Source organism: Schistocerca americana, chromosome 1 (assembly GCF_021461395.2).
Source record: "Schistocerca americana isolate TAMUIC-IGC-003095 chromosome 1, iqSchAmer2.1, whole genome shotgun sequence".
Lineage (NCBI taxonomy): Eukaryota > Metazoa > Arthropoda > Insecta > Orthoptera > Acrididae > Schistocerca > Schistocerca americana.
Window position 1 is genome coordinate 891,616,104 of NC_060119.1, and position 27,890 is coordinate 891,643,993.

General features: G+C 40.0%; 1 protein-coding gene across 3 annotated transcripts in view; it reads right to left on the reverse strand.

Annotated features, from left to right (window-relative positions):
* Positions 1-27,890, reverse strand: part of LOC124614461 — a 153,717-nt gene that overhangs the window by 49,384 nt on the left and 76,443 nt on the right. For all 3 annotated transcript variants that reach the window (XM_047142947.1, XM_047142946.1, XM_047142945.1), the window contains exons 4-5: positions 22,610-22,666; positions 19,762-19,824 (exon numbers count right to left, since the gene is read on the reverse strand). In XM_047142947.1, coding sequence (XP_046998903.1) covers positions 19,762-19,824; positions 22,610-22,666 — 120 coding nt within the window. The remainder of the gene's footprint in view (positions 1-19,761; positions 19,825-22,609; positions 22,667-27,890) is intronic.

A 27,890-nucleotide genomic window follows, 5' to 3' on the forward strand; every position in this document is an offset into this window, starting at 1 on the left:
TTTTCTAAATAAGAACTATTACGGTACTGTACGGCTACTTACATATTAATTACACTATTAATATTTTCACAGTTGTTTCTTTAATACAAAATTAAAGCCAACGGAAGAAAAAACGTAAAACATACTTGCCAATGACAGGTTTGTTGAGATGCAATTTTCTGTGTTGACAGTTTTAACTTTTTCATACGGTGGTAAGTCGCAGAAATCGCAGATATCGCGGAAGTAGCATAAATAGCAGTGGCGGAGGGATACACGACCTATGTTCCTTAACTGCGACAAATCACAGTTAAGAATAACAGATACTGAAAAGTAGCATTCACAGAAATCACTGATATCGGAAAATCGCAGTTTAGCTCATCACTACTTGCCAGTCGGATTTTCGTAGTACATTGAAATGCTGCTACATTCGAAGATGAACAATACGGGATTTGTATTTACTTCGTTGGATAATGTATGAAAATGCAGTGGTCGAAACTCAGGGCGGAGAAAAAAAGCACGTCTTCCACCTTTTTTTAAAATTTATTTACAGACGCAGAGGTTTTGGCGCCAGTATTTATCTTTGTGCCTGCAAAGCATGCCTGTGTAGCGCTACATATATTCGACGGCAGAAGTTAGTTGTGGCGGCACCTACCAACATTTTTCAGAACTTCCTCTTACTTTGCACTCGATTCTAAGCCGCAGGCGGTTTTTTGGATTACAAAACTGAAAAAAAAAAAAAAAAAAAAAAAAAAAAAAGTGCGGCTTAGATTCGAGTAAATACGGTGTAGCGCTACACAGGCATGCTTTGCAGCACAAAGATAAATACTGGCGCCAAAACCTCTGTGTCAGTAAATAAATTAAAAGAAAACGTAGAATATTGTAAACATTATGCCATGTATTCTTTTTTGTGTGCTGCTATCTCATTTAAATCCAGTCTGCCTAATAAACTGTGAAACTAGAGTGAGACAACAGCAAACGCGAGAGAATATACATATCATGTCATGTTTATATTCGTATTATTCTTATGGTGAATAGTGATACAGTCAGAAATGAAGCACGACAGCTGACTAGATTTATAAATCTAAGATGAATCTAATTTCTGTGCAGAATGTAATGTACTAAGGAGGCGTCTGCAAAGATTTTCAAACAGAGAAAAATTTTCGCTAAACTCTCGTTAAGAGCATCATCTATCATACGCAGTCTATTATTTGGTTCTTGTTGATCATTATCAAAGAAAGCTGCAGTGTAAGTAACAAATAGCTGTCTCTTGCCATTGTTTCGCTTTTTTTTTATTGTAAGCCGCGGTAGCACGCACAAAAGCAAGTAACGCCGCGAGCGGCAACAGGTTGTAAATACTCATTATCAGAATGTGACAAACAATGCATGACACAGTACAATAATGCATTTTCAGCTTAGAGCGTCGTAAACACCTATAACAAAGAGAACGGCACTTATCAGATCAAAGCAAATTAAGGAATCAATTCAAACCAGACGAAGCATGTGAAAAAGGAAAGGTACCCGTATAAAAACGGACAGAGCGCCTGACACACAGCAATGGCTACTTGGTAAAGCTTAACAGTTAAGCTTACGACTCGAACCAAACTACTGTAGCCGTATCTTCAACCATTTGACCTCAACTGTTTCTCATGTTACAATGGACCAACTTTGTTTCGATTTGGAGGTCTGGTCTAAAACTTTTCTCTCCCCTTGAATTTCGAGTCTCATTTTTCAGGTGTGGCTTGGATTCGAGTAAATACGGTATATTCTATGGCAGAAGTTAGTTGTAGCGGTACCTACCAACATTTTTCATATCTTCCACTTACTTTGCACTTGATTCTAAGCCGCAGGCGGTTTTTTGGATTACAAAAACTGGAAAAAAAGGGCAGCTTACATTTGAGTAAATACGGTAATTCTTCCAAGTAGCGTACTTGCAGTCAGTGAAGTAGCGAAGTGGTTTAAGACATTTAACTGTCATTCAAGAGGAAGGCTGTTTAAATTTTGAGAGCTTTTGTGAATAGAAATTGAAAGAGGCTTGAATTGATTCTGGTATAGGAGGATCTGTTTGGTGGATTTCTGAAATATAACAGTTTTTTTATGCATTATATTACTGGGAATCAAAAAGTTCAGCAACATCATCGTACTTGCAATGGAGAAGACATTAAGGAATATACAGTTGTAATAATGTCAGCCAATATGAAGAGCGTGTGCATATAATGTTTAATAGAATGTGTATATCATGCCTTACGACAGTTGAACAAAAAGTGAAAGTATGCAATATAGTACGAGTAGAAGGAGTGGGAGGGGGAGCAGTAAAAGTAGTCTGGTTTTCCAAAACTGGCATTAACTGTTAGGGTTGTGTGCTAATCAAATGCCCTTCATAGTAACATTCAGTGATGCCTTAGGGCAGAGAACATCAGCCAGCAACACGTTGACTGTGAGATCTGATCACAGATTTAATACCTCATAACTGGAAAGTATGTAGCATTGGTACTGCATTTTTACTCACTGGTGCAGTGTGTTCTGATTCATGGAGAAGGGAGAGTATAATTAATTGTTGATGGAACTCAAATCACTTTTCCCTGGAAGAGGTGTACCATTATTCAATGACGGAACTGAAATCAAACTGCACTCCCACCTATCTTTCTGAAGCCAAAAAGTGTTCTCTCTTCAACTGTCTGATGTTATCTGGCAAAGGCAATGGAATACAAACAGTAAAATCAAACAATGGAAACTCCAGGTAGAAATATCAACAATTTAGGAAAAGAGACTGAAGCTTACTGTAAAGAAGACACATTGAGTTGCAGACATGCACAATTAAAAGACACTTAGACAAAGCTTTCAGCCACAGCCTCCATCAGCAAAAGAGAAACACACCATTCCTACTCACAAACAAGCGCGCCACACATGACCACTGACTTGGCAACTCTGGCCAGAATGCAGCAATATGGAGGGAGCAGGGAAGGAAAGGAATAGTACAGGGCGTATGCGTGGACAAGGAAAAAAAATTCCCAGGTTTCCGTGTTAACAATACACTTTCTCCCATATAGAAATACACGTTTTCCGTGTTAAGTGACAGTATACTCTTCCTCGGCACTATAAAAGTCATCAATCCTTTGAATGTTTATGGTTTTATATACCGATGTATAATTTCCCGGCACTTTAGAAAACTAAACTCAGGGGGAAAAACACGTTTTGAAAGACCTTTGATGTGCAGCAACATGTACGCTGCATATTTTCGTATTACAAAGGTGTAAATTTGAATGCCACCAAATAATGCATGTCCCTTTCCGAAGCATTGAAATTGAGATTGCGATGCGCTTTTGTAAGCATCATAGCTCATTCATGTGATCTCGCAAGCTGATGACAGTAATAGGACACGTGATGTAGTCAGCCAATAGCAAGATCACTCTTAAGTAGCGCGAATACACAAATATGAAACTTTAATGGCTTAAATTAATATACATAGCATTCACATATAACATTGGTCTCGAAGATTAATAAGTTGGAAGAGAAGCTACACTTCCACATATAACGTTGATCTTTTTTGCACTTTAAGATACACTTTAAGATACACACACAAATGTGCCAGCAAAATTTTTAATAACAACGCAAATGTCTCATCTTCTGGGCTTGAAATACTTCTAAATGGTCGTCCTCAAAGACTTAATTTTTAAATGAGAGTCAAACGCTTTGCGATTTAAGAAATTCATCATACATTCTCACACATAATTCATCTTGTGTAAAAGGAAATCTGCTTTTCAAACCACCATTTTCGAGTCCTCCCTCGGGCATGGGGGTGTGTGTTTGTCCTTAGGATAATTTAGGTTACGTAGTGTGTAAGCTTAGGGACTGATGACCTTAGCAGTTAAATCCCATAAGCTTTCACATGCTTTTTTTTAAACCACCATTCGCAATATTTTACCACGACCTGTTAGAAATAGGTTCGTTTCAGCAGTTGCAAGAAAGCGCCAGATAACTGGCGTCACCGCGCTTGCGCAGCTACGATGACGCAGGAAGCCCATATGTTCGCACGTATGAAACATTAAAAGATTTTAAATTATGTCATAAAAGAAACAAGACATCAAAGGATACTTCAAGAGCGTCGGGATTTTGTGAACCATACTAAAGTGTATAATTCCGCTTAAAATGCACATCCGTATGTAAATTTTCTTGGAGTACCAGTACTCATGTTTGGTTCTTTATTATAGCATAATGCTATACGTGCACCTGAAATGCAGCAAACAGTTGAAACTAGCCAATAGTGTGAAATTAAACACTTCGTTTCAAATAAATTGACTGCCTCAGTAGAAAGGATTAATAAAAGCCAAATCTCTTTAGCAAACCAGCAAAAATAACTTCATTGTTCTGTAAGGCGATTAATGCTTGACTGTCAAAGGTGGAAATAAAATCTGAAACTATTTAACATATTTTAGCCTGCCGTAATTATGTGAACGTATTTTAATTCATTTGATAGCTCTTAGCCGCAAAATCCATTTTGTTATCATTTAACGTGAGAGCAATAAACGAAGAGGAAACAACAAAATCACTGAACGTAAACACAGGTCACATGGAGACGACCCACCTCCCCACCACAACTCAGACTGCTCTGTGCATCAGGCCTGGATCTACGATATTTCCAAACCGGGGCAATATTAAGTAGTGGCGCCCAGTCACACTTCCGTAACCAGAAGCGGGAAAAGGTACTACACATACACGACTCAACTGCGCATGCGCAAGAGCCTGCCCACAACTGCTCAAACGAATCTAATTTAAACAGTTGTGAAGTCACGCTCATCGGAGGCAATTTGTTGTTATAAAGCATTGCGTAGTGTTCCTAAAGCCTTTGACACACTTTACTGTTGGCAGACACTTGTATAAGTCTGTTTTGCTGTTGTGTACGGTGCATTTCCTTTGCGACTTAAGTTTTATTTTCGTTTTTTTCCCTCCCGTTCATGTTTTGTTGCTGCAGTATCATTCTGCAGTAGCAGGATACAATAATATCCTTTGTTAGAGTATTGGTTCTTACCAGTCAAAAATCACAAAAATTTATCTGAAAACTAAAACAATGAAAAATTCCCGGAATTCTAAACAATTCCCGGGTTTTTTCCGGTTTTCTCCTGGATGGAAAAATTCCCGGGTTTTTCCCAGATCTCCGGTTGTCCCGGGTCGTATACACCCTGTAGTACCATACTGGTGGTGGTGGTGGTGGTGGTGGTGGTGGGTGGGTGGGTGGGTGGGTGGGTGGGTGGGGGTGGGGGAGGAGATGATCACTATCTGGCATTCTGTGCAGGGACTAGAGGTTGTGGGGCAGGGACATGGGAAAAAAAGGAGCAAAACAGGAGAAGAGCGGGGAAAAACAGCAGGTGGCAAACAAAGAGGGTGGGAGATGAGAATGGGGAGGAAATGATAGCACGGAGGAGGGTGGAAACTGTTGGGCGGAGGGTGTGGGGACAGTATGTTCCCATGGGTCAAGATCACGATAATTACGGGAGTGGACAATGTATACTTCACTCATTTGCTGCAACAGCATCATAAATCGAAGTCATAATTTTTCATACAGGTGTGAAATGAGGGTTGCCTTAGCTTCAGCTGCCTAGTTTTAACTACTTTTAAAGATAACCGAACTCCTATGAGCAGTGTGTAGTTTGGTGACTGAAAAGTAGTTGAAGACAAGGCAACCCTTGTTTTGAACTTACATGAAAAACCATGATTTTCAAGTTATGCTGTTGCAGCAAATGAGCGATATAGAAAAATGAAACTTTCTTAAAAAACAGAAAGCCATCAATATCACAGTGACATAGAACTGAGGAAGAGACATTTAACCCTCTAACGGTAAGGTTGGGGTTGGATCTGACCCCAGCGAATCTGTTATGTTTATAACTCCCCACTCCCTTTTCTGAGAGCGCTGTGGTTCCAGCTACCGTAACAGCCAGTCGTCCCGAGAACGCCGAGGAGGCCACGTCAGTCTGGTGAGTGACCTACAGGTACCCCCTCTATCTGAAACCTACATTACCCGCGCTCGGGTTGGATCAGACCCCACCTTACTGTTTACGTCACACTTATTAGTTTCTTTTGTGGGGAGGATTCAACCCCATATTGATGTTTATATTACATCTAAGTTTTGTTTTCTCTTCTAGTATCTTACTAAAATGGCGCATCAACTCCTTAGAACTCCTGAGGAGATATACAACGAGTTTCTCCGACAGGAGGCTGAGTCAGAGGATGGCAACAATATCGATGCAGAAAACTGTTCAGAAACCACCTATTACATTACGTGTACAAAGACATTTATTATTGAGAACTTTATATTTCGAAACTGCTGACACTATAATTATTTTCTACAAGTAGTAAGAGATGTTTCTCATTTAGTACCTATCTTTAGAAATTCTAAAGCACTCAAGTTCCTAGTTGATGACTGAATCTATTGATTTTTACCATGTTTTCAATAATTTCATAGAGAATATTTCTATTAAGGTATTTTTTTGTAATCAAGTTCCTATTTTTTCCAAAGTACTTTATATTCTTACTTATTGACTATAAAAATAAAAAAAAATACTTGTTATAACAAATATAATGTGTGTTTAATTGATAATAAAACTTTTTCCCATTATTCATTTTTTATTTTACCCCGAAAAATCGATATTTGGAGGGTGGGGTCTGATCCAACCCCACCTTACCGTTTATGTCAAAAAACTTCACCTTACCGTTAGAGGGTTAAAACTGTGTATTCAAAGCACAGCACCTTACTGAGGCATGATGTCTACAGTGAAGATATGCAGTAACAGCACTGAAGTCTTGTTGCTCCAGATTCGTCCTATATGAAATAGTTTTCTTTCTTTGTAGCAGTAATGATATTACGAAAGCATACCTGGGATGAAAAATCACATTCCACAACAGCAACAGTTCACGGACTCTTACATCATCTAAAATCTATTTGCTTTTGTAACTGATGTAGATGGAAGTTTACCAGGGTCTATACCAATTTGTTTATTCTGGTGGAGGTTGTCGCGGTTTTCGAGGGGAGATGCCTTAATTGTCTGTTACAATTGCCACAAACATGAATTGCCGATAGAAGCTTCACATAAAGAGGGCACTGGGAAATGGACGACGTGCTGTTTTATCAAGATTAATGATGAGACTGAATACAGAGATTTGCACACTACAACATATATTTTCACAGCAAAAATGTGCAATAGTAGTTACCAACCACTGGACAGTATTAACAGCGCATTACTTTTTTAGTAGGAATGATTCTAATGAAGTTGGCATGCCTTCCCATGTAAAGACAGGGGTCAACAGCTTTTTAAGGGGAAGTTATAATTTAATTATGAGTCAAAACTATTTTTGGCTTAACATGAAAGGAAAAAGAGGTACTTGAAAGACAAATTAGTGGAAAAATGCAATCCATAGTGGGTTGGAAGTGAGAACTGATGGGAACCCCAAGAACATGTTCTGCTGATGGAAGTATATAGGAGCAGTGATGCCGAGCCATTAGCGAAATACTGATGGCAGATCGAAGAAAGAATTTACGGAGAAATGTATGGATTGAACCAGTACATAGGTCAGAGAAGATGGAGTTTCCCAAGGCTTATCCAATAGCGAGAAAGGCTCATTCAATCATGAGAAATGCCCTGCCCTGCATCCAGCCCAGACCAGCCCAAAGAATGTCGAAGACAGAGGCTGAAGAACAGTAAAAGTGAGGAAACCTAAAAGCCAGTTGGACTGTCAATAATAAAAACAAGAGTAGAGAAACACATAAGGCACTAAGTGGGCATCCCTGAGCCTCTGCATGCAACCCAACCCTGCTTCAGTTTAGTCATGGCGTTCAGCAGAGTGCTACATCTAAAACAGAAAATATGGTGTAGCTGAAAAGGCGAGCAATGAAAAGAGAGGGGCAAAGTGTGAGCTGGTCATGGGGGCAGGGTTGGGCGTTAGCCTGGTGTCATCAATAAGGGGGCATCATAGGATGGAGGACTCCTTTCATGAGGAACGGAAAGAAGAGCACTATACAGCAGTAGTCTACTTCATAGTATGTACTTTATTAGAGGGAGCATTTGACAACCAGGTGTCACTCTGGCCCTGAGGGAGCAGATGTCTTATTTGTACTTGCAGATTTGCAGATGGGATCAGCAAAGCAAATGGGGCCAAGTAACCACCACTCTAGCCAAATGGTCCACTAGGTAGTCAGTCAAAAAAAGACCCGTTTAATAAAGTGGAAGACTCAGAACATTATCAATTCCGCTGTAATAACACTATGATCCTGGCAACAACCGGCAAGGGATGTAAAAGCATATCCAATTTTATCCATGGTTTTCGAGCATTAAGTGTAAAAGATGGTAGCACCCTGAAACTCCTGAACGTAAGACACCAAAAGATCATGGGGCAAAAGACTTTAAGCCCTTGAAATAGATCAGTCCTCATTCACGTCTTGGGCACCAACCAAGAGGGGAAGGGCTGTTTACAAGAAAACACGAGGAGTGCATTCCAGGATGGAGAGAAGGAGATCCTGGCAGAGTGCTGCGAAGCGCATTCTAATTGGGAGAGAAGGGATAACCAGGGTGATTGGGGGATTGCTGAATGGCAATTCCGTAGGAGACCAAGAGTTGGTACTGTCTGAACACAAGAGGGTAAGTTATGTCCCCACAATGTCTCTTTCCTCGAGTGCAACCGTAGACACTTAGGAATACAAATGCATGCACAAAATTTGTGGAATGAACGCATGTATGAATGGGCATTCTCACGTCCACATGTTACCTCATTATGCAAGCAGACTGCTGTGGATCCCCTTCTTTGCTTAGGAGCTTGTGCTGCATTTATTGTGATGAAAAGGAAAATGCAAAAGTGACTGTAAGTAAAGAAGTATCTAAACAACGGAGGTTTGAGAAATACATGATGACGACAATGATCTGTTTGCAAATTTCAGAAGGAAATCAAAGTGAGAGTTTCGGTTTTCTGCTTGGCTAACTGTAGCGATAGGCTGGCAGTAAAATTTGATTAGCTGGCAACTGGCAGCGTATATACTGGGAGGTTCTTATTCATTATGTGAATGTTTATTAATTTTGAATGCATCATTTCTATTTTATTTTATGAATAAAGTTGTCTACATAATTTTGATCTTTAAAGCTTATATGATATGTAGATTAACATCTTCAGACTCGACAAATTTGTGAATTGCACAGACGCGAAAATCTACTAGAAAGGAGGTTGTATTTTCAAATTTTGTATTTTTTGCACCATCAATGTCCTTCATCTCTATTTCTAGCTGTCTGCCGAGGAGCTACACATACTCCATTTGTTTCGTTCAGAGGTCAGGCTCCCCAGTTCTGCTATTAACTTGCCACAGGATGAACTTTCGTCTGTAGTTTTCATGTACATCTTTTATAAGTTTCTGTCTTATTCTTCCCTATTTTCCTACTTCGAAACTTAAGGAATCTTATTCTTTAAAGTAATTCAATCGAACACCTTATCTAACACTTGATGCTCCGCGCATCTGTTCTAAAAATTTTATTCAATTAGTCTTTAGAAGCTTTTTCTGTACCTGTAATCATCTATAAATTTAAGCATGCTTCCTTTGAAGGCAATAAACATTATTGCTTGTTTTGTTTTGTTTTAGGGTGGGGGGGGGGGGGGGAGAAAGAAAGAAAGAAAGAAAGAAAGAAAAGAAAAAAACAGTGGTCATACTTGCCCAAGTCAAACACAGCTCACACACGAGTGCAGTCTCAGCAACAGAAACCACATTGCGAGCAGCACCACCTGTGCATGACGGGAGTAGCAACTGGGTGGGGGGGGGTGGCAGACAGTGAAGTGCTGCAGGTCAGACTGAGGACAGGGGAGGCAAGGGGAGGGGGGGGGGGGGGAATAGCGGAAAAGGAGAGAAATAAAAAGACTGGGTGAGATGATGGAATGATGGCTGTGTAGTGCTGGAACGGGAACAGGGAAGGGGCTGGATGGGTGAGGACAGTGACTAACGAAGGTTGAGGCCAGGAGGTATACAGGAATGTAGGATGTATTGCAGGGAAAGTTCCCACCTGCACAATTCATAATATTGTTATATTCCATCCTGGATTTTCCATTTTGATTCAAGTCAAATCTATAGAACATGAAGACAGACAAGAGTTAAAAAACGACTATACATCAATCCTAAGTGACATAAGAGAAGACAGCTAAAAACAGGGACATGGAGAAAGATCTATAAACGACACTATACACAAATGGAGGTCCACAAATAAAAATTAAATAGCCTACACCATACTGCTACAACGGATAAAGAGTAAAATGCCGCCGACAGCTCGTGCTTCATTTGCTAAAACGGCTGATAACTCAGACGGCAAACCAAAGCGGGAATGTAAACAGTTTAAAAAATAGGCATTCCGTAGGAAATGGCGGGCAGTAAAAACTTGGGCGCAATGTGTACAAAGTGACGGTGGAGCACCACTTAACAAATTAGGATGGTTAAAAAGGCAGTGCCCAATACACAACCTAATTAAAATGACCTCCTCCCAGCAGGAGGGCCAAGAGGAGGTTGCCCAAGCTGCTGGGAGAGGCTTAATAACCTGGAGCTTATTCCCACGAAGGGAGCACCAATGGTGATGCCAAAGTGAAACCACCTGCCGACAGATGGCAACACAGAGATCATCAGAGGGAATATAGGAAGTAGCGGGAAGAGGTACGATGAGACTGCAACATTGGCAGCAGTGTCAGCAGCTTCGCTTCCAGGCAGACTGACATGACCAGGAATCCACATAAACAACACAGTGGCTCCATCAAACGTGAGCAAGTGACAGTTTTCCTGGACCCGTTGCACTAAGGGGTGGGCACTGAGCAGTGTGCCGGAAGCCGATATCGAAAAACATTGGTGCCAATGACAAAGGCACGCCCGACACTATGGACAGTTCGAGAGCCATCAATCTACACAAGGGCACTGTCGCGAAGTTCCATGGAAAGGTCTTGAAACTGAAGGTGATAGAGAAAGTTACAGCAGTAGGACTGTGGCAGTTCGCATACAGACTCTCAACCAGGCTAGTGTAAAAGGCGGCAGTGGCCAAACGGATGCCACAAGGATGGATAGTGTTTAGGTGGTGTAAAAGGGACGGATGTGCGGACGCAAAAACAAAGCACTCATAGTCTTATTTCGAACAGACAAGGGACTGCTACAAATGGAGGAGGGTGGCTTGATCTGCACCCCAGGAAGTGACATTGATGGACAGCATACAGTGAACTGCCAGGTAAGACCCATGGGAGGACCAAGAAGAGTTTCCTATTGCGCATCAGCCCCAGGAATTTAGTAGTTTCAACAAATGGAAGAGCAACAGGCCCAAGATGTAAAAATGGTGGGAGAAACCAATTGTGTCCCCAGAAATTCACACAGATGGTTTTGTCAGTGGTAGAACGAAAGCCATTGTCGATGCTCCAGGAGCAAAGATGATCAAAACATAGGTGTAGATACTGCTCAGTGAAACAGTTCCATGGAGAACTGCAGCAGATTGCAAAATCATCAACAAAAAGGAAGCCGGAGATGCCCGGTGGGAGACAGGCCATTATAAGGTTAATGGCGATAGCAAAGAGTACAACACTCAAGATGGAACCCTTAGGCACACCGTCTTCCTGGATAAAGGTGCCCGACAAGGCAGAACCCACACACACCTTGAGAACTCTGTCTTTTAAAAATTCCTGAAGGAAACGGGGCAAGCGGCCACGGAAGTCCCACATGTAGAGGGTGCGGGGATATCAGTTTTCTGGCAGGTGTTGTAGGCCTTCTCCATATCAAAAAATATGGTCACAATCTGGGATTTCTGCAGAAAACCATTCATGACATGGGTGGACAAATTGATGACATAGTGAACTGCAGAACACAGCACTGTAAGTCCACACTGTGCAGTGGTTAGTAAACTGCAAAACTTGAGCCACCATACCAGCTGGCATGAATCACCTTGTAAACACAGCTGGTGAGAGAGATGGGGCTTAGGTACGGGTATGATGGTGGCTTCACGACAGCTTGTGGGATATGTGCCCTTTGCCCAGATGTGGTTGTAAGTAGTAAGCAGAAAAGTGCTTGTCCCCAAGAGGTGCTGCAACATCTGGATGTGGACAGCATCTGGGCCTGGGGTGGAGCATCAGAATGAACTGAGAGCATGATCTAGCTCATCATAGTAAAGGCAGCACTTTAGCACTCACGATTCTGGGAAGATAAGGGTATCACCTGAGCCGCCTCCGCTCGTTTCCGATGGAGAAAGATAAGTTTATAGTGGGAAAAACTCAAAATTTCCGCAAAATGGCGGCCCAAGGTGTTGGAGATAGCAAAAGGGTCCACGATGATTTCATCTGCTACTGTCAGGCCGGGAATTGGGGAATGGATCTTGGTCCCAGAGAGCCATCGGAGATTGGCCCTCACAACAGAGGAAGGGTGGAACACTGAAAGAATTAGTAAATGAAATCCAGCTATCTTTTTTGCTATCCCAAAGAACGCGAAAATGTGCTTGCATCCATTTATAATGAATGCAGTTTGCCATCGTAGGATAACAGTTAAAAAGGTAGAGTGCACATCTGCGTGAATTGCGCCACGGCATGCCTCAGTCCACCTAGGGACTGGGACACGGTATGGTAAAGTGAAAGTGCGAGGAATGGACGTTCTGCAGCGGTAAGGATAATGTTTGTAAGATATTGCATCTGGTCATCAGAACTGGGGAAATCTTGGTCTTCAAACTTTGCCAGGGAGGGGTAAAGCCTTCAGTCAGCCGTAGTACATTGCCATTTAGGTGTGCACGCAGGTGGGGTAGGAGTCAGCAAACGGATAGCACATGGGAAATGGTCACTCAAGTAGGTGTCAGAAAGGACAGACCACTCGAGACCATGGGCAAGTTGGATAGTGCAGAAGGAAATATGGATCCTCCTGTGTTAAGGCAGAATAGGTGAAGTTGATTAAGGAGGTCAGCCAAGAGGGTACCTCTCTTAACAGGTTCTGGGAGAACACCAAAGGGGACGATGTGCATTAAAGTCACCAAGTAGTAGAAAGGGGTGAGGTAGCTGCCCAATAAGCTGAAGGAAACCTGCCCTGGTGACATCAAATGACAAAGGGATATAAATGGTGCAAAGGGAAAAAGTCAAGTGAGGAAGGGAACAGCGAATTGCAACAGCTTGAAGATGGATAGTCAGGGAAAAGGGGATGACTGTGAGGATCAACCCAAATAAGCAGCGTGACTCCCCTACAAGATGGAATGTTGTCCTCAGGAGGAAGGTCAAAACGGACCGGGAAGAGTGAGAAAGCTCAAGTGGTCGTGAGGACACAATTTTGTCTCCTGAAGGCAGAGTACAAGGGGACAGTGCGATGCTAAAAACAGCTACAAATCCTCTTTGTGGGATCAAAGGCTTGGAACACTCCATTGGAGGAGAGTCATGATGATGAAAAAATGAAGAAATGTCACCTCAGTGGCTGCCGAGTGACAGCCTGTGAAGACTCACTGCTACAGGGCACAGAAGCAGGAGGATCCTGCTCCACGAGGTCCACAGAAGCATCAGTTTTCTTGTGCTGTCAGTCTGTGGAGTCCAATGCAGAGAAACGGCATAGTGGTTGGCCGGGCGAAGGTATCACATGGTGACACTGGTGAAGAGGCTCTTCAAGTCGGCGAAGGAGAAGACTGTTTATGTTTGCTGGACTTCTTTGAGCCTTTCTGGTTAGCAAAGGAAGACTCCAGTATTTTGGCTGGAGGGATGCAGGAAGTCTTCATGGGTACTGCTTCTGTCCTTTCTGGCCTGCCAGGTTGTGTAGCTGGTGGCTTCACTCCTTGAGGTGACGGCTTGGCACTGGGCGACTCCACAACCTCAGAGATGAATTTGAGGTCGCATGTCCGCATTGCCATGTCCTTCATGGAATGAGATATGGCAAGAACAGAACTATACGCGCCAGACGGTGGAAAGCAGGGTTTGCGACTATCCAGTAACTTGCAAAAAACCTGGTAAGGCACTTTTTCCCTTACATGAATCTACAGGACTGCCCGCTTATCAACAAGATACATGGGACAATCTCGAGAGGAAGCAGCATGGCTGCCATTGCAGTTGATGCAGCAGGGAGACAGAGGCGGACAATCGCCTTCGTGCACATCCCTACCACAGGTTGCATATTTGGCTGAGTGTCGATAAGACGTTCTAGTGTGGTTTAAACTGGTAGCAGCGCATTAGATTCAGAATGTATGGTAGGACTGTGTGAATTTCATAGCCTGCTTTGATCTTGGACGGAAGCACCATCCTATCAAATGTGAGAAAGAAAGAGCGCGTGTTGCACTAAGGAGGAATCTACCTTTTTCATCACCTGATGGACGGCAATGACTCCCTGATCAGAGTTGTGACTGGATCTCAGCCTCGGCTAGACCGTCGAGCAGTCTTGTGTAAATAACACCATGGGAAGAATTCAAAGTTCTATGGGGCTTGACACGGACAGGACAGCTGTGGAGAAGTGAGTGGCAAGCAGTTGTTGTGCTTGAGAATCAGAAGTAGTCTCCAAAAGGAAAGTGCCATTCCGCAAACGAGAGCAGGATATCACAGGGCTGGCAATTTCATCAACACCTTTCTGAATAATAAACGGATTTACCGTAGCAAAGGACTGACTGTCTTCAGTACGTGAAACCACAAGGAACCGTGGTGCAGCTGGAAGGGTCTTTGAATCGTTAGCTTCATTCAGTTTACATTTCGTAGACATTGACTCATTGTGACAAAATCCCCCATGATTGCCAGTGTCTCCGATGGCATGCTATTTCCAACTGGGGGCTCCTGTCACATGGGGGTGCACCTGCCATAGGTGATTGTTCACATCTCAGGTCACACCTCCCAAACACCTGACAGAGGGATCAATCGGCAATTTGGGAAAGTAGCGCAGTCCACACCCCATGTGATGTAGGCAAGGAAGCAGAGCACTTTAAGCTTCTGAATGCAACTAATCTTTAGTTGAGGAATGTAGGGCAACCAAGTCATCTTTTTATGAGGAAGGAGGCCCAGGAAACGGGATTGTGCAACAGCTTCCAAACACTGAGTATAAAAATCGAGATCTGGGTCAGGATGGACCATGGTACGACAACAAAAATACATGACCTGTGTTTTTCCAGGAGAGAATCAGAAACCATGAGAAAGGGTTCACACTGACTAGTCAGATGGCATTCAACTGAAGCTACTGAGTGAAAGCTGTACCAAAAGCAAAAGTCATTGACATAAAGGGGATGAACTGCAGTCCAACAGAGGTTAGTAACCCATTGATAGTGATGTGGAGTGTGATACTCAGGACAGTGATATGTGGGACACTGTTCCCTTGGATCTATGGAGAGCTGAGTGATGTACGAACTTGAACTGGGAAAAATCGATGGGATCAAAACTGAAGAATAAAAAACAACAGGGAGTGTCAAAAGCTCATCATGGTGAGAAAGTAAAATGTGAGGGTGTGAAAGTAAAATGTGAGGGTGTGAAAGTAAAATGTGAGGGTGTGAAAGTAAAATGTGAGGGTGTGAAAGTAAAATGTGAGGGTGCCAAGTGGTGTCATATGCCTTATATAGGTCAAAAAGGATGCAATGAAATGCTGACACTTAGGAAAATGCCTGTTGGAATGCTGTTTACCGGACCAGATGGTCATTTGTGGCTCTGATACGAGGACAAAATGCCCTGATACATGAGAGACCAGCACAGTCTGCAGGTAACGATCATTTCCAGAAGTGTGCAGAGCACATTAGCAAGGCTTAATAAGTCGGTAACAGTAGAGAAACATTGGGTTTTTGCCTGGTTTAATGATTGGGAAGATGAAACTACCTCACCACTGCGAAAGGAAGACACCTTTGGGGCAAATACAGCTCTCCTTAATCTATATCATATGATGCAAACTGTGTTCTTTCCAACAAGAGTGCAGGGGAACAGTAGCACAACAACTGACAATATTTTTTGTTCATTTTCATTACTAGCGGGACATCCTGCTAGCAAAAAGGTGAATGGCCTTTCAGACCATGATGCACAAATTTTATCACTAAAAGGTTTTTGTGCTCAATCACATGTTAAATAAAACTATAAACTACTCAGAAAAATTAATCCAGTTGCAACAGACCTTTCTAAACCTCTTTAAGGAACAAGAGCAGCTGGGTATATAAGTGCCAATAACCTAGAAAATAAATATAATGCTTTCCTCGACACATTTCTCATCCTCTTTTGAAGTTTCTCTCCACTAGAATGTTCAAAACAGGGTACTAGCACTAACAAGCAGCCTGGGTGGCTGACTAGGGCCGTAAGAATATGTAGAACAAAGTGGGAATAACACCAAAATGTTAGAAACAGTCACAACAGAGTTACAGCAGCCCATTAAAAACAATACTGTAAGGTGCTTAAAAATGTTATCAGGATTGCAAAACGTATGTGACACACAATAGAATAGCTAATTATCATGACAAAAATAAAACCATATGGTCAGTCAAGCAGGAAATGTGTGGTCAGTAGCACCAGGTTGAGAATATAAATTCAGTGCGTAGTAGATATGTTTCAGTTACTGATAAGTCAGTTATATGTACAGTATTTAATAATCATTTTCTGGATATAGCAGGTGAACCAAATAGAAGCTTGGTTCCTACAGGGAATCACATAACTGTCGTAGAAAATAACTTTCCAAGACGTTATCCAAGATATTCTTCCATGATACTGATAAGAGGGAGATTGAGTCAATAATTAAATCACTGAAGACTAAGGACTCCCATTGATATGACGAGGTCTCTAGCAGGATACTAAAATACTGTTCTGCATATGTTAGACCAGTACTTCACCATATCTGTAGCTTTTCCTTTTGGAATGGTCAATTTCCTGACCTATTAAAATGCTCAGTAGTGATGCCACCTTTGCTAAAAATCAAGAAAGAATAACGTAGAAAATTTTAGACGTACTTTGAAGGCATCTGCATTTGCTAAAGTTATTGAAAAAGCTCCATATACAAGGGTAATTTATCAATTCACATACTTTGCTGTCAAATGTATAGTTTGGTTTTAGAGTGGGATTAATGACTGAAAATGCTATTTTCTCTGTAAATGCTAGACTGTGTCTTCTTTGATTTAACTAAATTGTTTGTGTTCATAACAAAATATTATTGCAGAAGTTGGACTATTGTGGAATAATGGGAGCAGCTCACAATTGGTTCAACTCTTACTTTAAGAGCAAACAACAGAAGGTCATTTTCCGCAGTATTGAGAATGGCTACAACGAGCAGTCCCAGTGGGGCACTGGGGGGTGGTGCCCCAAGGGTTGGTGCTGTGGCCACTGCTGTTTCTTATTAATATAAATGCTATGCTTTCCAGTGTGACAGGTGATTGTAAAATGTTCCTGTTTGCTGATGACACCAGTTTGGTAGTGGAGGATGTTGTGTACAATTTTGACACATTATAAAATAACGCAGTTCATGAAATAAAGTCATGGCTTGCAGAAAATAAATTGACGCTAAATCACATCAAGACTCAGATTTTACAATTTCTAACAAACAATTCAGCAAAACAGTCATTTTGATTCACAGAACGGACATACATCTAATGAGACTGAACAGTTCAAATTCCTAGGTATTCAGACAGAGAGCTGTAGTGAAAAGCCCAGGTTCAGGATCTTGTTCAAAAACTAAATGTTGCATTATTTACCATAAGAAAAGTATCTGAAATATGTGATGGTTCAACAGGAAAAGTAGTCTACTTCGCTTATGACACATGGTACAAATTTTTGGTGCAGCTCTTCCAATTCAAAAAGGGTCTTTTGGGCTCAGAAATGGGAGGTTCGAGCAATATGCTGTTTAAGTTTGCAAAGCTCTTGTCGCCGCCTGTTCAGTAGTCTGGGAATTCTGAGACTGGCCTCTGAATACATGTGTTCTTTAATGTCAATTGTTGTCAACAATATCAGCTTATTCCCAAGAATTAGCAGCTTTCACTCAGTTAATACTAGGCAGAAATCCAATCTGCATTTGGAACGCATCTCCTTGACTCTTGTGCAGAAAAGCATGCAGTATTCTGCTGCATCCATTTCCAATAAGAAGCCAAAAAAGTTCAAAAATCTTAGCACTAATCCACACACTTTCAAATCTAGTCTGAAGAGTTTCCTCACAGCTCACAACTCCTATTCTGTCGCGAATCTCCTGGAAATATTAAAAAATTAAACTAATTCTTGTGTTATATGTTGCTGATTATGTACATTTGAACTTATGGTTTGCTGTCTGCAGAGGATACGTATACGTTCCATTTTATCTATAATTACTTCTCTGTTATAATTTTGCGTACTGACTAGTTACATGACCATGGAGACTTGCTCCTCAATTAGGTCCTAAAGAACATGACATAAGATAAAATAAACCCTCCACAATTGCGAAGGGAAGACACGTTAAAGGCAAATACAGCTGAAGACCCTGAGTAGATGTAGCTTTTGAATGTTCAGGTAACGAATCATCTGATCAGAAATTGAGTCAGAGCCTGGGGCCGTATTGTGAGATGAGGCAGGAGCCTGAAGCAGTTCCCAGTCAGTGAAAGGTTCACGGATTCAGCTTGAGGGGGGGGGGGGGGGGGGGTGAAACTTAAGAGAGACGCCTTCAACTTGTCATTTATGCAGTAGAAAGACAGCTAGATATGAAAAGGACACTGGTGTTATTGCAAGGTGTTCAGCAAGAGCCAACACATAGGTACAAATACCACCGTAAAGGACAAGACCCAGAACAGTTGGTCAACATTTAATGTGTAAAATTCCCACAATGACACCACCTACTATGATCAAGCACTCTCCCCAGGGTGCCACCCAGCTACAGCAAAGGCCAACTGGTAGGATGGCTATTGCTGGGAGTGCTGTTGCCCAAGGAAGATGGGCATCTACTCCTTGGCATCCACGAGGATGCTAGCAGCTCAATCAACAGTGTGATCCCTGTGTAAGTAATGACCTCACCACGTCAGGTTGGGTTGAGTTGTTTTGGGGAAGGAGACCAGACAGCAAAGTCATCGGTCTCATCGGATTAGGGAAGGACGGTGAAGGAAGTCGGCCGTGCCCTTTCAAAGGAACCATCCCGGCCACCACATCGGATTGGCTACTATGTTGGCTTTGAAGTGCAAATAAGAGCCCACATAGGTATTTAGAGCAGATGGTGTTTAACAATGTATACAGTAGGCACTATTTAAGGTGTTCTTTCCAGGTTGGTACAAACCAAAGAAAAACCTGCAGAATCCCAGAAGGGGACCACAAGCTACTTCTGTCAAAGGTGGTGAAGAGAAGAATATTGCAGTACAGGACAGGAAGTCAGCACTGCAATAGCTTCGGACTCCATGCCCTACGAAAGAGTCGTGAGCCCCCTGAAGGGAGGGGAGGGGCCATCAACATGAACAGAAGAAAGGAAAAGACAACATGGAGAGAAGATGAAACAGTACTGGAAGAATAAGAAACAGCAAATAAATAAGAGTAATTTGTAACACGATCCTAGTAGCTCAATACAAAGATAAATAATAAGGACCTAGCAAATAAATTTAACAGAAAGAATACAATGACCTGTCAGGGCCACCAACACTTCTAATTATTTCAATTAATAAAAGCATTATCATATAAAGAAGTGCATTGAGCTAAGTTCACCAAATCAGAATAACCTCTTTCTCACGTAAAATTTTTAGTTTGCAGTGTGCCAATAAACTTTTATATTGAGGGAAAACATCTTAACTGATTCTTGATCAAAACAAATTTTTAGTGACAATTATCAAGCAAGCCACACCTAGTTTATATTTATTAATACTTATCAGAGAAAGTTTTAAAAATAAAACGTACCAGATTTTTTGGTTTTAAAAATGACGCTTTGTAAGTTTCTGATGGTCTTCGTACTGAGGATGGCTAGAAAAGAAATTATAAAGAACAATTTTTTAAAATTCTAAGTCCTTATAAACTAAATAACAACACATTAAGAATTTCACACGGAATGTAAGAATTTTAGTAAGAACTAAACTGGATATTCCCACACAACCATATATGAGTAAAGACTCAGCTAAAACTTGTTAAACTACTCAATAATACAGATGAATGTATGAGCGTAATCCTAAAAGTAAGGTCTCTTTATTTTTTTATAAATACAGAACTCTGTTTGTGTGGCAGTTGGTCACACTGTTATGAAGAGTGCTTCATGCGCTGTGTGTAAACATGCGCACGCCATGCTGAGGCGCTCAGTCTTGGCTTGGGAGGCGTTGAGAATGGAGCTCCCGTTGGATGTTACCGCCAAGTGTGAATTGTGCGCAGTCATTTGGTTTCTGAATGCAAAGGGCATTGCACCGATTGAAATCCATCGCCAATTGACGGAAGTGTATGTTGAGTCATGTATGAATGTCAAAAATGTTCGTAAGTGGTGTAGAGAGATTGCAGCTGGTTGGACCGAAATTCACGACGAACAAAGGAGCGGGAGACTGTCAATTTCTGAAGAGACTGTGTTGAAGGTTGAGCAAAGGATGCGTGAAGATCGGCAGATCACCCTGGATGATCTCTGTACGTTGGTTCCTGAGGTTTCCAGAAGCACCGCTCACAGAATTTTAACAGAAACATTGAACTACTGGAAGGTGTGTGCAAGATGGGTGTCACGCATGTTGACTGAAGACCACATGCAGCAACAAGTTGATGCTTCCTGCGCATTTCTTCATCGCCTTGCAGCTGAACAGGACAACTTTCTGGACTCAACTGTCACGGGTGACGAGAACATTTGACCGGAAAACGATCCAGCTCCGACGACAAGGTGAAAGAAGAGGTTCATAACTTTCTGAACAGCATGGCGGCAAGCTGGTATTGCATGGGCATACAAAAACTGCCACAGTGTCTACAAAAATGCATTGACACAAATGGTGATTATGTCGAAAAATAGCTAAATGCTCAAGCTGTAAACTGATGTAAACCATTGTAGAAATAAACAGGACTATGTACTTATAAAAAAAAAAAAAAAAAAAAAAAAAAAAAAAAAAAAAAATTAGGGGACCTTACTTTTGGGATTACCCTCGTATCAACTTTTACTTCTCTACAATGAAACAGGGAAAGACAATTGTCATGAACCTCTTGCTGAAAAACCATATAAAGCCAGTTCAAAAATTTATTTAACAGTACTCAACATGAAAGTCAATGACATAGTTGGCAGTAACAGCCACAGACATAAGCAAATTGATTTAATGTTTTTGGTAGTTTAATTGTAAAATGAAACATTGCATGTGCAATAAAAGATCAATATCAAATTTAAAAAAATAGCAATATGAACATCATCATTAACTAAGCTGTTTACATGCTCAAATATCAAAGAATGGCAAAACACATGTAGAAGTGCACAAGTATGGATTTTTAGTAATGTTGCACCCTGAACACATGCATTACAGTTTTCACTCAAACACATCCACACTGCTCCTAAACATTTTTCAGTCTTGATCTACTCTTGTTTTGTTACATCATATATATCTTTTCTTACCTCTTTAAATATATATTAATGATTCGTAATTATGCTTCCACTCTGAAACATTTGTTCCATGTAACCCTTTCCGCTGCTCTGTATTGTAGCAACCAGTGACTACTCAGGATTCTCACCATTTCATTATTATTATTATTATTATTATTATTATTATTTTTTTTTTTTCCCCCTCTCAGCTTAATTCTTTCAAATTTCATTGCGTCAATAGAAATCTATAGACGTTCATGGATAGGACTAACCTTATGTTTTTAATAAATTGCACAGTATTAGTTTGTCATCACATTTGTTATGCCAAACTATCAAAACTTCTAAATGTAATGGTGCACTGGCTTTGCACTGGAAGCAATATGCTTGGCAGAATCATTTATAAGCAATGACAAATTATGCTTATATGAACTTGCCAACCCAAGTACTAAAGCAAACTTGGAAATTTTATTACAATTCTATCATGTCAACACACTGATTACGAACCATATGTTGGAAGAAGCCTTTAGTGAAAACCACCTGCAAAGTAGCTGATGTACAGAAACTGCAAGCTTCCAGAACAGTTGAGGCTTATTAGCCTATCATCTTGCACAGTACTGCAGTGATGTTTGGGGCAAATGGTAAGGTATTTGTATGCAATTTCCTAGTTAAACACCACTTCTTGTTTATTCTGTAACTCGTTCCAACTTTCAATCATGGTGCCACAAACACAGACTTGTTATCTCCACTGGGCTGTAGGGAGTGTCCTAGTCCAGACAACTGCAATACTGTTTACATCATTTCATGAACAGGTTTCAGATCACTAAATGGACAAGAATGGAATCTCATTCTATGAATGGTAATAGAAGCCATAAGAATCAAAGCTCAAATTTTTAGGGAAATTATTAGTAAAAAGAAGTATCAGATAAGATTTTTCCAATTGCAAAATTCCGTGCTAACAGAACTTCCAGCTAGCACATGTATTTTGCTTACACAGTAGCACAGCAACAGCCAATCTCACCTCACTTTCCTTCAATAAATTTCTTACCCAAAAGAAAATCAAAAAGGAATTCCATGTTTCCCCTTAAGGACATCGGGGTTTATCTCAATGTTCTGAATTTTTCTGTACCCTTGACTTGCAATAAAATATCTTATACACTAGAATATAAAAACAACATTAAAGACTTTGTTACAGTCAATGCTATTATCTAATAGGCTTACCGCGTGCTGTGGCAGAACTGCTAATGTCTTTCGAGCAGCTGCCTTGTTTTGAATGTCCTGTAATGAGAAATATGAATGGATTAGGAAAATGAAAAGTTGAAAATATTAAGCAAGTATAAAAGACGAAATTTTTCTATGTTTGATGAGAGCCGTTTGCCTCCCCCCATACTTAGCACAAAGATCATGACAATTTAAATAGGAATTACAATGTAGTCTCATTCTACACTCCTACATCACGGGGAAGAAGACTTGTCTCTGCACCTTCCAGTAAGAGCTGTGGGAACAAGAATGAGCACAAACTTAATGTCATGTAGAACAGTTCACTGTCCAAACAATGGAAAATACAGAATGGATGACCCTCTTTGATTTATTTGAAGTAAGTATGCATGTAATATTCATAAAGAGTACCACAATTTTTTTTCCGCATTTTTCTGAGGAAAGGATACTGAGTAATGGGTGGAAAAACAGAGTATTTTTGACTTGCAAAACAATATTGATTTATTCACAACTTCCGTTCTAATTAAGCTGGAACAATGAAACTGAGTCAACTTCAAAGCTCTTTTAAGGGTGTTTCATATTATATAAAACGTAATTAGTTGAAAATACATATATATATATATATATATATTTTTTTAAAATAAAAACATTATTGAATCTGTTAAATTTTGCAAAACTATTTTTAAAATTATAAAAAAATGTGAAAGTTATTTTTTCGTCTACCTATTCTGAAAGTGTCAACTTGGGATGAGCATGAGATCACTATTAAAAGTAATTTTATGTTTATCATTATTGTGTTAAATGTCATTCAGATAGTGAATTGCTTTTATTTTGCTACCTGTGACAATTTTACAAAATCTTAGTTGTAATTATTGCTTGGGCTACAAAATTGTACCTTTCATACAAGTAACTATGTTTTAAAGTGTAGCACTAGCTAAATTTCTAACTCAAAATTAATAAATAGACCAACATATCCAAAATATCTATCTTAATACAAACAAAAAAAACCTCATTTTGAACACTACATAGAAAAGGCTAAAAGATTTGGTCAAAGTCTGCTTCTACATACATACTCTGCAAGCCACTGTATGGCGCATGGCGGAGGGTACCCTGCACCACTACTAGTCATTCCTTTTTCTGTTCCACTTGCAAACAGAGCGGGGGAAAAAATGACTATCTATATGCCTCTATATGAGCCTAATCCCTCTAAGCTTACCTCCATGGTCTTATGTGATACATACGTTTGTCGCAGTAGGGTTGCTCTGCAATTAGCCTCGAATGCCGATTCTATAAATTTTCCTAATAGTGCTCCTAGAAAAGAACGTTGCCTGTACTCCAGTGATTCCCATTTGAGTTCCTGAAACATCTCCATAATACTTGCACGTTGCTTGAAACTACCAGTAACAAATTTTGCAGATCACCTCTGAAATGTTTCAATGTCTGCCTTTAATTCCACCTGGTGCAGATCTTAAACACTATCAGTACCCAACAATGGGTCGAACTAGTGTCCTACATGTGGTCTCCTTCACAGATGAACCACACTTTCCCAAAATTCTTCCAATAAACCTAAGTACCATTTGACTTCCCTACTCCGGTCCCTACATGCTCACTCCACTTCATATTGGTTTGCAACATTTTGCCTAAATATTTAATCAACATTACTGTGTCAAGCAGTGCATTACCAGTAATGTATTCCAACGTTATGATTTGTTTTTCCTACTCATCTGCATTAACTTACGTTTTTCTACATTTAGAGTTAGCTGCCATTCGTCACCCAAACTAGAAATTTTGTGTAAGTCATCTTGTACCCTCTTACAACTGCTTAATGATGACACCTTCCCATTCACCACAGCATCATCAGTACTGCTGCTTATCCATTCTCCAGATCACTCCTGAACAGGTCAGGGTATTTTGTCTTCTTCCCATCCAATACCTTACAAGACTTTTCATCAGAGGACTGCCAATTTTGTTAAAAACTTTTATTGTTCTGGTGAGATAAGCAGGTCAATTCTTCGCAAAAAAGATTTTGTGCTTGTAAGAATTGAGGGAGATAAATTTCACGTTCAGAAATTATTAATTTTAAGTAATTTGAAAGAAATTTAAGTACACTTCTAAGACAACTATCCAGGTCTCCACACTGGGTTTCCGAAGTCTGCCGAGCTTCATCCCAAAAATTTTATTTTAGCTACAAGCAGTGGTATTCACCAAAGCTTCAAACTTATGTTGACCCAGTGAAGGTAGCATTCCTCATCCGACAATGAATGATGATACTCCAATACAAACCTACAATGGCTCAATTCCAAAAGTTAAGTGTAACCTATCATTACCTGTTCGCCACATTGGTGAATGTCAGTTCTGTCCAGGTGCAGAAACGCTTTAATGGTATTTACAAGAATTGTTGGATATTAATGATATTAACCAGATAACATTAATAAACAATGGGTCTCTGTTGATCATTCATCCCTAAGAACAGTCAACAGTCACAAAATCCTCCAACTACTTAACCGGATCTTCCCCCCACCCCCTCCCCCACAAATTAAAATCGTTTACACGCCATTCCTTTATGGACAGTCAATAATCAATCTCCCAAAAAAAGACTGAAAAATGAGCATAAAGGGAGTGAGTTCTTGGTGATTTGTTGAGAAATACGCATTTTTTTGCGCAGGATGAAGTTCAGTGTTACCATTGGACCAACACACACGCAACAATTCATCCTTTGTAGTTTATTACAAGGATGGCGACAAACTTGAGTGCACAAGTCTTGCCATCATATCTGAACACCTCACACCTGACACTGTAACTATGGATCATTTCTATTCCTGCTTGATTACTTTGTGACCAAAAAATTTATGGAGAACCAAGTAAAATACATTACTTCTCTGACAGAGTGACAGCTCAGTATAAAAATAGAAAGCATTTCATCAACGTCTGCTATCGTGAAGATGATTTCCATATAGAAGTCAAGTGACCTTTTTTCAGGCAACTGTTATGGTAAAGGAGCTAGTAATGGTGTTAGGGAACAGTTAAGTGACGACTGGCTGCCTGAGCAAGTCTGCAATGCCCACACAATTTCAAATATGCTACAGTGGAAGTTCATGAAAATGAAGAACTGAAACTTACAGAACAATTTGAGAAATGCTGCACAGTTGCAGGGACACAAAAAACTTCATATTTTTATTCTCCTAAGCAAGAAAAAAATAATAATAAAAGTGTACTCAGACTCAACACATTACTGAACTGTTAACAGCTGTTGACAGTGATCCAATATCATTTGATGACATCAGTGGTTATACTGCTTGTGAATATAAAGGTCACTGCTGGTTAGCCTGTGTAGTTGGAAGAAGAAGAAGAAAAACAGGAAAAGCATGAAATCACAGTTTTTTAAATACACATGCAACATCTACAACTTTCACATCAACAACATCACATTCTGTGTGTAAGCAGCAGTGAAGTAAAGGCTGTCTGAATCCTCAAACTGCTACAAGAAGAACTTATACATTATCCCAAACAGAAATAATTATGTGCAAACAATAGATTGACTAGAAACATGAGGAATTGGACTGATATGACTCATATGAGCTAAGTAACAAGAAGTAATAACTACCTAATTTTGGGCCTAACTCTATATGGATTTTTTTTTTACAGGTTTGCAACTTGTATTTTAAATCATCATGATAAGACAAATTTTTTTAATTTTTTATTATTATATACTAATTTATTTTCATGTCCACATTTAACTATACGTTAAAACACATCTGATTTAAAATAGGCCTAATATTTAAAATAAATTAAGTTTTGGAGCTGTTTTCATCTTAAACAAAATTAAGTTTGAAAGTTATCCCATGCTCGTCTCAAGTTGTATGTTTCACAATTTGTAGATGAAAGGAGTATCTTTCACATACATTTTTTGAGAATTTTAAGAACACAGTTTTTTAAAAATCAGTAAATTCAATAATATTTTTTCTGAATCTATAGATGTTTTCAGTTAATTATGTTTTAATCATATGAAAGCCCCTCAAATAGCTTTCAAGTTAACTCTTGTTTCATTAATCTAGCTTAACTATATCAGAAGTTGTGAACAAATCAGTATTGTTACTCAGTAACCTTTCATCAGAAAAATTTGGAGGAAAAAAAAAAAAAAAAAAAAAATTATAAATTTTTTTTTTTTTTTTTTTTTTTTTTTTTTTTTTTTTTTTTTTTTTTTTTTTTTTACTCTTTATAAATACTACATGCATACCTAATCCCAAACAAATCGAAGAGGGTCCGGTTGAAAATCATACTTTCATTTGTTGATTTGCCATGTGTGTGTGTGTGTGTGTGTGTGTGTGTGTGTGTGTGTGTGTGGTGAAAGCAGGAAAGGGGATTAGATACTAGACAAAAAAATTGAGGGCAAAAGTGTTACAGGAACAAAAGATATGTTGCAGAAGTGTTACTAACTGCCTGATTAAGGAAGCTGGTGGTGGTGGGAGGAATTCAGATCTCAGAAGCTGTAAAGCAGTTCGTGAAGCCAAGCACTTCATGCTGCACATCATGTTCGACAACTGGCTGGTCCAGCTGTCTCTTGCCCAGAATTTGGTGGTGTGTGTTTTTTGAAGACAGCTTGTTAGTGACCATAAAATGCTGCATAGCGGTTGCAACTATGTTTGTACATCCCATTGTTGCTTTCAAAGGGGGCTCAGCGTTTGATGGGAAGGGAAATGCCTGTGACAGGACTGGAGTAGGTGGTATTGGGAGGGTATATAGGACAGGTCTTCCATCTATGTTCTTTCAGGGATATTAGCCATGATGCAAGGCATGGAATAGGGATGCACAAGGATACTGGATTCATTAGGTGGGGGAGGGGATAGAATATCACTTGGAGAAAAGTGGGGAATATATTTCTCCATTCACCATTCAATTGCTCATGGAGTTGCAACCAATGAAAGAAATAGATTGACAATTATTCTTAAGGATCGTCATATTAAGTTCACAAATTCATTCTGAAAAGCCCTTGTATATGGAATATGGATATCTCTAGAAAGTCCATCAGCAAACACACTACAATGAAAATTTATCAGCATATGCAAACCATGAATCTTGGTAGCATCACAGTGAAAACATTTCTTGTGTGTGGCCTCTTATCTTCCCAGAAAAAACATGTCTGAACATAAACACATACGCAGCATGTCCTGTTGTATGTAATAGAGGACAAAAGATCAAAGATATTAAACATCTACCGTGGATATGATGAATACGAATCACGTTACACACAACAGGTCCTAAAGACACTCCTATCTTTGGTACA